The sequence below is a fragment of the Meleagris gallopavo genome, chromosome 20 (genome assembly GCF_905368555.1).
Source record: "Meleagris gallopavo chromosome 20, MGAL_WU_HG_1.1, whole genome shotgun sequence".
Taxonomy (NCBI): Eukaryota; Metazoa; Chordata; class Aves; order Galliformes; family Phasianidae; genus Meleagris; species Meleagris gallopavo.
In genome coordinates, this window is record NC_139423.1 from 4,582,294 (window position 1) to 4,592,329 (window position 10,036).

Below are 10,036 nucleotides of genomic sequence, written 5' to 3' on the forward strand. Positions count from 1 at the left end.
CTACATCTGGAACAGGTAATTAACATGCAAATTACAGTGTTAGGCCAGTTCTTAAGAACAGGCTATGCTAGTAGGGCTAAAGCTGAAACAAAAGTTGTACAGGGAGCAATATAAGCTAGTCCAGCTTGGTTTATTTCACTGAAAAATGCAGACAAAGGGGCATTTTAGGAAGGAGAAAAGCAGTAGTTCAGCTATAAAGGCACGCAGTAAGTCGCACTGGCCTATCCATGCAATTTTTTTTTTTTAAAGACCAAATGCTTTTGCTGCACTTCCTTTCACAGCAATGTCCTGCAAGTATAAGAATACCTCTCTAACTCCAGTTTGAGGAGCCAGACCCTGCATCTTGCACAGCTGGGTCCCCAGAGCCTGAGGAGAGCAGAGCCACAGCCCTCCCTTATCAGACAAACCACTCGGTGTGTTTAAATCCTGCAGCTGGAGAAACAAATGCTCATTACCACAGGCTCTTACACAACATCCTCAGCACCCCTTCCTTCTCTGCTCCAAACACAGGCACTGCTCAACGTGTTTATCACCTGCTAAAAATGTTTTCAAGTGACCTGAGGTTTTAAACAGCTATTTTCCTCACTGCTAAGCTTCACCGCATCTAAAAGGTGAAGTTAATTGTTTCACAGCACCGAGCAGGGCTGGGCTGTGGCCATCAGCACCTCAAGCTGGCTGCCTCCAATCCACGAGCGCTGCTCAGCCACCCCAAAGGCAGGGATGGACAGTGAAGCTGCATGTCCTGACAGCACAGCCTGCTGGGGGACACGTGGCAAGGACATCCCATAAGAGCCCCAAGGGGCACCCAACCCAGGGAGCAGCATAACTTGCATTTAGGCAAGTCAAAAATAGAAACTGTAAGTGGTGAGATTTACTGATGCTTGGGCTGGTGTTGGATTGCAGCAGAGGGCTGAGCTCCTAGAGGAGAAGTATGTTATAAAATAGCATCCCTCGAAAACAAAAGTTTCCTCCAAGTGGAAAACAATGAAACGTCTGGGAATGCCTAGAAGCTGCTTTTGAAAATAATGGTCTAGCTGCTCTAAATGGGAAAAAATAAATAAAAATCAAAGAAAACCAACCCCAAACTATCAAAGTATCTACTCATCTTAGTGATCTCAACAGAAATTAAGCTAGCTCTTGCATGTGGTGGAATGGCAATTCTTGGTACTCCACATTTTACTGTAATTATATTTGAAGAAATAAAACGTTCCCTCACCAATTCTCTGGATGATTTCCTTGCATTCTTGCTCAGAACTCGATGCAAACACCAGGCAGTCAAACGTGCTCCCTTTGGGGCTCCCTGGGGAGGCACTAAATATGGAAACAAATGCATCAGCCTGCAATGAGAGCATGTCAGAGCAATCCCACGAGCAGCCACGCTGCCTCAGCCCTGCGCTCCCAACTCCCGCATCCCCACATCGGGTGGGATGCCCAATCTCAGCCCTGCGTTGGCTCAGAGCTCCCTGCTCAGCTGTGGGGAGGGGATCCATGCACAAGGATGCTCACAGGACACAGAATGCAAAGACACTGCTGGTCTTGAGGCAGCGTCCCACGCAGGAGACTGCAGGATAGGGGTGGCGAAACAGGACCTGCATTGGGGACAATTGGGGACGAGGGGCTGTGCAGCTCAATGCATGAGCCAGAAACAGAGCATTGGGTGTCCATGCTCACCTTGGGAGATGCCTTCTCTTGTACGAGGATTTCCGTTTCCTTCACATCAAATAAAACCTCCTGGAGAGGAGAAAGGGGAAAAGAAAGCCCCAGTGATCACAGCACCTGAGCTCTATTTTTAATAAGATTGCTTGCGAGGCAGATTATTCAAGAGCAGAGTGATGAAGTGCAGCTTTTCACACAGAGCTGCCTATTGCTGGTGTTCCACTGATGGAAAGGGGAGATGGACTGCAAATTAAGAGAGCAACTTCATTGTGCTTCAGATGTGGGGTTAAAAGAAAGAAAACAAAGAGGAAAAACAGGATGAAAAAAAATATATATATGCATGGACCACCAGTCCTCCAAGGATCTTCCAGCACTGTGGATCCATGGAACAGCAGCACTGTGGCTGTGTTCCTGCTCTCAGGACACCAGCTTGGGCTTAGCAGAAGATGATCACCCATGGGCTGGCTCCATGCTCTGCCCACGTGCACCCAGGCCCCAGCCCAGGGCTGTGCTCTGCTTTCTTTGCCAATTTCATGAGAACCTCCTGGAGGCTCCAGCAGCACCACCCGAGCCCCAAAACACCCCCAGCACCGGGTTCAGCCTCCCCACAGTTCTCCAGTTGGGGACACACTGCTGCCCATTGCTCACCCGTGGTGCTGAGCTGCTCTCCAGCACAGCAGGAATGGCTTTCTGCAGCACCTCTTTGCCTCCAAACTGGAACAGCAGGAAGGAACAACACACAAGCATGGAAGAACAAGCTCAGAAGAGAAAACAACCCATCTCTGCCCATCTTCTCACCATCCCAACACCGATCCGGCCCAGGTACCGCACGTTGTAGAGCAGCCTGGGGGGAAAAAAGGACCCATAGATCCTCCTGCTGCTTGTTGCTGGGGGGAGGTGCTCAGAGACCCCTCACCTCCTGGTGCCAACCTTACCTGCCCCCCTGCACCCTCCGCTTCTCCCCCTTGTCACAGCGCCTGGGGCCACACTGGAGCTGGAAATGGGGCTCCTTCTCCTTCACAGCCTCCAGGTAGGGCAGCAAGGGCTCATAGACCTCACCATCGTGCCCCTGCCACCGCAGCACACGGAGGCTCAGTGGTTGTCCCTTCAGCTTCTGCAGCATCGCCCCGGCCTGGAGAGGAGGATGGGAGAAGAATGCAGGGGAGGCACAAAGGGAGGACCGTGGGGAGGATGAAGTCATGCCACCCACCTGCCCGCTGTAGGCGTTCCTCAGGGAGCATCCATTGATCTCATCTAGGACATCCCCAGCCAGCACCACCTCATCCACCTCTGCCTGGCTCCCGGGAAGCACCTCAATGACAATGACACGGCCATCCACGTACCTGGGGGACGCATCCGAGCTGCAACTCAGCCCTAAAGCCGCCCCCCCCCACCCCCCCCAGCCCTTCTGGGCCATCAGCAGCATTTCGCCCATACACAGAGGGACAGTCACCCCATGGATGGGGAACCAACGGAGGAGAAAAGCACCCGAAACATCCACAGCCTCAGCTATGGGGGTGCTCATCTCCTCATCTGCCCCTTTTTGGGGCCATCCAGGTCTCCAGATCCTGATGGCTCCTACCTCACCACCATCCCCAGCGCTCGGCATGGGACTGTCTCATACATGACGCACACCTGGAAGAGAGCAGCTGTGACAGCAGCCATAGAAAAGCCACAGGACACTCAGTGTGACCAAGGTGGGGCAACACAGGGACCCCTCCCTGGGGGTCACTTCTGGCACAGAAACAAAACCAGGCCTTCAGGAGCTGCTCCCCAGTGCCTGACGTGGCATGAGGACCATCAGTGGCCTCCTGCCCCCATCCCATCCTTCATTGTTGAGCCCAGATCTGGAGATACAAATCCCAACAGATATGACCTAAAGCTCACAGTGAGCCTTATAAAGGAGTTTCTCCAGCCACCTTCCCTCATTTCATGCAAATAAGCCCCATAAATGAGTTCTGAGCCCCCTCCCTCACCCTGCACAGCCGCTGCCCCTGCCCCAGGCTGCTCACAGCAGCTCTTGCTGTCACATCGCATTACTCAGAGCCCCAAAACGCAGCCGGTTCAGCTGGGAGCACTCATGTCCATTGAGGCATGAACACTGTCAGGCAGCAGCTCTGCCTCCTGACCACAGTCCCAGCATTGGGCTACTCCTCGGGGTTTATTTTGGGGTTAAAAAGGCGGCAGAGGGATGCTCTTCATTTTTCTGGAAGCCATCAAGGCATCCCTGCTGCTCACAGCCTCGGAACGCACAAATATTTCATTGAGCAAACACAAGAGTGAGATCAACTGACCCAGGCATTGCGTGTCATCCCAGAAAAATGATGATTTTTTGGCAAGGAAGCAGGGAAGGCAGCATGGGAAAGCTGCCTTTATGTCAGTGCTGCTTGGCTTGGTCCCACACACCCAGGGCAATGCTGGATCAGCGCCTGGTGACAGCGCAGGCACCCAGCGAGCTCCAACCCCGGCACGGAGGCAGCTCCACATGCATCCCTCCAACTGCAGATGGCTGAAGCTGTGCTGCCATCCCTGCAACCCCAAGCAATGCTTGTTTTCCCCATCTGACATCCCAGCAAGGGCCGGAGCAGGCGGCAGCAGGGAGTGCTTACCGGCAGCAGCCAGCTCTCATCCAAGAAGCTGCAGTTCTGTGAACAAAGCAGTGCAGTGCTGTTGGTGCCGGTGAGGAGGGGGCTGTGCCCCCCACCCCGCCATCCATTCCTGCACCTGCAGGTCCAGGGAGAAATCCACCTCTGTCAGCACAAGCACCAGGGAGAGGAATGGCTCTGCAGAGGGAGAAGGGACAGAGGCAGCATTACTGCTGGGACCCAGTGGCTGCAGTCTCTCAGGGATACAGCCAAGGTTCACAGGGAGCGAATCTGCAGCATCACTAATGATGTTGTAGGGAGCAACCTCCCAAATTCACCCCAGCAGCACCCAGAGCCAGCCCTCAGCAGCCTCCTGAGAAGCTGCACCAGCGCTTAGGGAGGCTGTTAACCTGGGGTTATTCATCAAAGCCAAGATGAAAGGCTGTCGCCCTGGTCTCCTAAGGGGTGCAGGGACCACACAGTCTGTGCACCCCTCAGAGCATCCTTGGTACACGAATTAACACGGAAAACACTTGCAAAGCATCTTACCCCGCAGCTCTTCATTACCCAGGATGGAGCCTGACGAGTCATAGAACTGAAACACAGCACAAGACTCCATGAAACCACCTTAGAGCCACCAGGAACCCAGCAGCCCCCACCCGTCGCACCTCCAGGAGCTGCGGGCTGTGCACCAGCTGCTGCATGGCCACTGCCAGCACTTTGCACTGCAGGGCTGAGCGCAGGAAGCAGCGGCCACGGCCCTGTGCTGTCAGTGCCTTCGTGCAGGTGGAGGCTCTATGGAGGCTGCTGGAGAGAGGGCTCGGTCTGCTTGGGGAAAGGAGAGGAGGTGGGGTTAACATAGGGGGCAGAATGCATTGTCTTTAGGATGTGGAGAGGGGAACGGTTTGGGGGTTAACACATGGGGGAGCTTATGGGCACTTTGGGGTTTAACACATGGAGGAATCACAGAACTGCTTGGGTTGGAAGGGACCTCAAGGATCACGAAGCTCCAACCCCCCACCGCAGGCAGGGCCGCCAACCTCCACATTTAATACCAGCCCAGGCTGCCCAGGGCCCCATCCAACCTGCCCTTGAACACCTCCAGGGATGGGGCATCCACAGCCTCTCTGGGCAGCTGTTCCAGCACCTCACCACTCTCATAGCAAAGAACTTCCCCCGATATATAACCAAAAGGGGGAACATCCAGTCTTGGGATTCAGTCTGGGGGAGAAGGGAAGGGTTTAGGGTTTAACCCATGTGGAAGCCTTTGGGATTTGGTCTGCTTGGAGAGAAAGGAAGGGTTTGGGGGTTAACAGATGGAGGAACATCTGGAGTGGTTGGAATCTGGGGAGATGGGAAGGTCTTGAGATTTAACCCATGGGACAGCACTGTAGGTTTTGGGATTCAGCCTGCTTACAGAGAGGGGAAGCAGTTTAGGGTTTATCCCTGAGGCAGCCTTCAGGCTCTGTGGGGTTTAACATATGGACAAACATCCTCCCCTCAGCCGGCGTGACCCCACCATGCCCCTCCCTGCTCCCCCCCCATCCCCACTCACCTCCCGCCCTCCCCGAAGGAAAGCTGCTCCAGGCATTGCCAGTAATCCCTTCTCCTGAAGCCCCACAGCGGCTCTGCAGGACAAAACAAGCAGGGGAGCCTCGACCACACGCAAAATCCCCCCTCCATTCCCTCACCCCCCCGGTGCCACTCACGTCGCAGCCCCTTCCTCAGGGCTCCCTCCAGCAGCGCGCAGGCGGCCGCCAGGTGCGGGGAAGCGTCGGTGCACGGAGCGCCGTCACCCCGCAGCCGCAGCACCGCTCCTATGGGGGCATTGGGAAGAGCTGCACCCATAGGAGCCACGCTGGGACCTCCCAGCAGGGAGAAACCCGCTGGAAAGTCAGGGAAACTTCCTCCCGGCCCGGCACAGTGCAATGCAAACAGCGAGTCAGGGCGCATGGGGACCCTAATGGGGAGACCCTAACGGGGGGAGCTCGTGCTATAGGACCCCCCCAGCCCCGTGCTCACCTTTAAGGGCGCTCAGCAGCGGTTCCCTGGCGGCCATTGGCCCGGGGCAGCACAGCCGGGAGGCACCGCCCGGCCCGGGGGGGGGCACACCCAGATCAGGTGTGCGGCTCAGTACGTGGATATGCGCGTGTGACACGTCGGCATAGATCTCTAAGTATGTAGGAAAAACATAGATGTAAGTGTGTAGGTATCTATCTCTATATTATCGCATTTTCTATTATTATGCATATATTTGTATGTAGGTAGAGGTATAATCATACGTGTACATGGATACATATCTCCATACAGATAGATATATAACAATAGATAACCATATGATAATAAAGTGAAAATAAAGCATAGATAGGGCATGGATATGGATGTGGATATGGGTATAAACAGACATAACGCATCTATAGGGGCGCGCGTCTCGCACAGGGACTCGCGTTCTGCCGCCCCTCAGATCCGCGGGTTCGAATCCCGCCGCCGCCGGCGGCTGCGGTCGGGGCCGGGAGCGGGGCGGAGCGGGCAGCTGTCCCCGCCCGGCGGGGAGGAGCGGAGCGGCCATGGCGACGGTGGCGGAACCGGGTCCGTGCTCGCTGCTGGCGGCCGCCCGCGAGGCGTACGAGGCGGCCTTCGGTGGGGCGGCGGTCGTGGCTGCGTGGGCTCCCGGGAGGGTCAACCTCATCGGCGAGCACACCGACTACAACGGCGGCTTCGTGCTGCCCATGGTAAGGGAGGGCCGTGCCCCGCATCGGCCCCCCGCCGCCACCCGAACGTGCCCTGCGGTGTCCAGCGGGCTGTGACCGGCTGTCCCTTGGGGGACACCGCCGGGGACGTGGCCGTGGGGCTGGCGCTGAGCACGTGTGTCCCCCGCAGGCCCTGCAGCTGGGCACGGTGCTGGTGGGTTCCCCCACGCAGGACGGGACCGTCTCCATCCTCACCACCGCGCCGGGGGCGGACGAGCCCCATAGGGTGCAGTTCCCGGCTCCTACCCAAAGCCGCCCCCTGAGCCCGGGGCGACCGCACTGGGCCAACTACGTCAAAGGTGTGATCCAGCACTACCGGGGTAAGGTCGGAGCCTCTCGTGTAGGGTCACACTGATAGCACGGGGCTTCAAGTGGGCTGGAGGCTGGCGCACGCCAAAAGTTCCCTTTGGAGCATCATGGAGCATTGGTGCCGTCCCACAGCTGTTGTTGGGACCAGGCTTTGGAGGAGCTGTGTGACCACAGTGCTGTGGATCACCATGCATTTAAAATGGGACGTAGAAGGGGCTCTCCCCTCTGCCGGGATCCCCATGGGGCAGGGCAGCCCCAAGTCCTATGGGAACTCACGGCCCTTCTCTTCCCTTCTGTTCCCACAGGCGGTCCCGTGCCAGGTTTCAATGCTGTGATCTCCAGCGATGTCCCCCTGGGCGGTGGCCTTTCAAGCTCTGCCTCTTTGGAAGTGGCCACATACACCTTCCTGCAGCAGCTCTGCCCCGGTGCGGCCCCATTTCTTTGTAAGGGTCGTCCTAGGGGAGGTCCTGGGGAAATGCTGCTGTGGGATGGGGCACAGCTCCCACTCAAGCTGCCCGTGTCCCTAAAGCCCATGGGTGGAGCGTTCCATTTGGAGCATCTTCTCCCCACCCTCTTGTCCCCAGAAATGCAAACCCCATCCCGCAAGGCTTTCCCCACATCCCGTGAACTGAAAATCCTCCGAGGGGAGGAACGAAGGCTCAGTACTGGGCACACTGTGTGGTGCCCATCCTATCACTCTTTACCTGCTCTTCTCCTCCCTGCCACAGACGATGGTGATTTGGTGGCCAAGGCTCTGGCATGCCAGCAGGCAGAGCACACGTTTGCCGGCATGCCCTGCGGGATCATGGATCAGTTCATATCAGTGATGGGCAAAGAGAACCACGCGCTGCTCATCGACTGCAGGTCAGCACCTCCTGGGCACCACCTGCTGGTCCCATGGCTGTGACATACACACAGCCGTACAGGAGCACTAGGAGGTGTTAACCCCCAACCCGAAAACCCACTGTGGGGCTGGGGATAGCCCTCAGTGTCCAAAAGTCCCATTGGAGCATCAGAGGAGATGGTTCCTCCTTGTGCTGATTGCCCAGGCAAAATTGTTATGGTCTAATTTCAGACTAATGGGGTCTAATTTAGGACTAATAGGCTCTAGCTAAGGACTAATAACTGAGAAGGTTAGGGTGAACACTGCTGGAGTGAATCATAGAATCACAGAATCGTAGAATGGGCTGGGTTGAAAAGAACCACAATGATCATTGAGTTTCAACCCCCTGCTATGTGCAGGGTCGCCAACCAGCAGCCCAGGCTGCCCAGAGCCACATCCAGCCTGACCTTGAATGCCTCCAGGGATAGGGCATCCACAACCTCCTTGGGCAACCTGTTCCAGCGCGTCACCCCCCCAAACCACACAGACTTTGCCCCTGCTGGGTGCCACGTGGCCGCAGTGGGGGTGGGCGCTGTCACCTCCCCGCAGGTCCCTGGATGCTGTCCCCGTCCCGCTGCGTGATGCCAACCTGGCTGTCCTCATCACCAACTCCAACGTGCGGCACACGCTGACGGGCAGTGAGTACCCCGCGCGGCGGCGGCAGTGCCAGGAGGCAGCAGCAGCACTGGGCAGGACCACCCTGCGGGATGTCACCATGGCCGAGCTGGAAGGTGGGCACGGAGCATCCGTCAGCTCCAGGCAGCGTGGGGTTCGCTGTAGGGTTTGTGTGTGTCTCTGCAGCATCCAGGGGCCAGCTGGATGAGGAGGTGTACCGCCGTGCCAGGCACGTTGTTGGTGAGATCGAGCGCACGGCGCGGGCGGCACAGGCACTGCGGGATGGGGATTATGTCACGTTTGGGAGGCTGATGGTGGAGAGCCACAACTCCCTGCGGTGAGGATGTGACGCCACGGGGCTTTCTACACAATGTGATACGGTGGGGGGACGACAAGCCCATGGCTGCAGGTTGAAACGGGATGGCTGTAAGGTCTCTTCCAACCCAACTGTTGTGTGTGATGATTTTAGGGATGACTACGCCGTGAGCTGCCCGGAGCTGGACCAGCTGGTGGCAGCAGCCCTGGAGGTCGATGGGGTGTATGGCAGCCGGATGACGGGGGGAGGCTTTGGGGGCTGTACGGTGACACTGCTGGTGGCCGAGGCTGCAGGGAGAGCCCAGCAGCACATCCAGGTACACCGCAGCAAAGTGCCCAGAGATTGACTTAAAGCTCCCCAAACCACCCCCCAAGGAAATGATGCCCACCCCAGGTGATGATGCTGAAGCTGTGATCCTTAGGCACTCAGGGCTGGGGCACCCCGTGTCCGTTGATGCTCTGAACTCTTGGGGGGCAGTTTGGCACTGTGCTGACTGCAAAGCACCTCAGAAGGATTTTATTACATTGAGAAAAAGAGCAAAAAATGCCAGGTGAGCTCTGAGGCAGCTAAATCCATCTAGGGAACAGTAATCTCTAGGCATTGAGGAGCTCAGTGCTGGGAGCTGCAGGCTGGGAAAGTTGTTAGTGCAGTGAGTGCATACTCCTGGCATTAGGGATCTGCACTTAACTGCTCCTCCTGTGCCTGTAGGAGAAGTACAGCGGCACAGCGACCTTCTACATCACCAAACCCTCGGATGGGGCAAAGGTGCTGCCCTTGTAGAGAAGCCAACACAGCATCCCTGCTGGGATCACCTCCTTCCCAAGGAACACAAACGCCTGGAGCGCATCTTCCTCCATCTGCTGTTGGGGGTGGAAGGCTTGGTGGGGGAATAATGTAATAAAACAAAAAGGAACAGGCAAAC

The 10,036-nt window shown here is 56.7% G+C and overlaps 2 protein-coding genes across 8 annotated transcripts; one reads left to right on the forward strand and one right to left on the reverse strand.

Annotated features, from left to right (window-relative positions):
- Window positions 1–111: 111 nt before the first annotated feature.
- On the reverse strand, window positions 112–6,391 carry LOC104913779 (uncharacterized). 2 transcript variants are annotated; one of them, XM_085239807.1, is made up of 16 exons: window positions 6,264–6,391; window positions 5,951–6,058; window positions 5,797–5,869; window positions 4,910–5,066; window positions 4,791–4,836; window positions 4,381–4,439; window positions 4,266–4,301; window positions 3,239–3,291; window positions 2,867–2,999; window positions 2,592–2,788; window positions 2,455–2,500; window positions 2,305–2,370; window positions 1,672–1,731; window positions 1,507–1,589; window positions 1,217–1,311; window positions 112–432 (listed from the first exon to the last, which is right to left on the reverse strand). In XM_085239807.1, the coding sequence occupies exons 1-16, from the start codon at window positions 6,298–6,300 to the stop codon at window positions 398–400; spliced, it is 1,284 nt and encodes a 427-aa protein (XP_085095933.1). In that variant the 5' UTR covers window positions 6,301–6,391; the 3' UTR covers window positions 112–397. The 2 variants fall into 2 exon arrangements, with proteins under 2 accessions (XP_085095933.1, XP_085095932.1); XM_085239806.1 differs by having other exon boundaries at window positions 4,910–5,069.
- A 373-nt stretch (window positions 6,392–6,764) lies between these two features.
- GALK1 (galactokinase 1) lies at window positions 6,765–10,035 on the forward strand. 6 transcript variants are annotated; one of them, XM_085240005.1, is made up of 8 exons: window positions 6,765–6,973; window positions 7,122–7,311; window positions 7,606–7,743; window positions 8,029–8,164; window positions 8,733–8,914; window positions 8,964–9,027; window positions 9,268–9,430; window positions 9,823–10,035. In XM_085240005.1, the coding sequence occupies exons 1-8, from the start codon at window positions 6,809–6,811 to the stop codon at window positions 9,892–9,894; spliced, it is 1,110 nt and encodes a 369-aa protein (XP_085096131.1). In that variant the 5' UTR covers window positions 6,765–6,808; the 3' UTR covers window positions 9,895–10,035. The 6 variants fall into 6 exon arrangements, with proteins under 6 accessions (XP_085096131.1, XP_085096132.1, XP_085096127.1 ...); XM_085240006.1 differs by having other exon boundaries at window positions 8,985–9,027; XM_085240001.1 differs by having other exon boundaries at window positions 6,766–6,973; window positions 8,964–9,135.
- Window position 10,036: the final 1 nt, after the last annotated feature.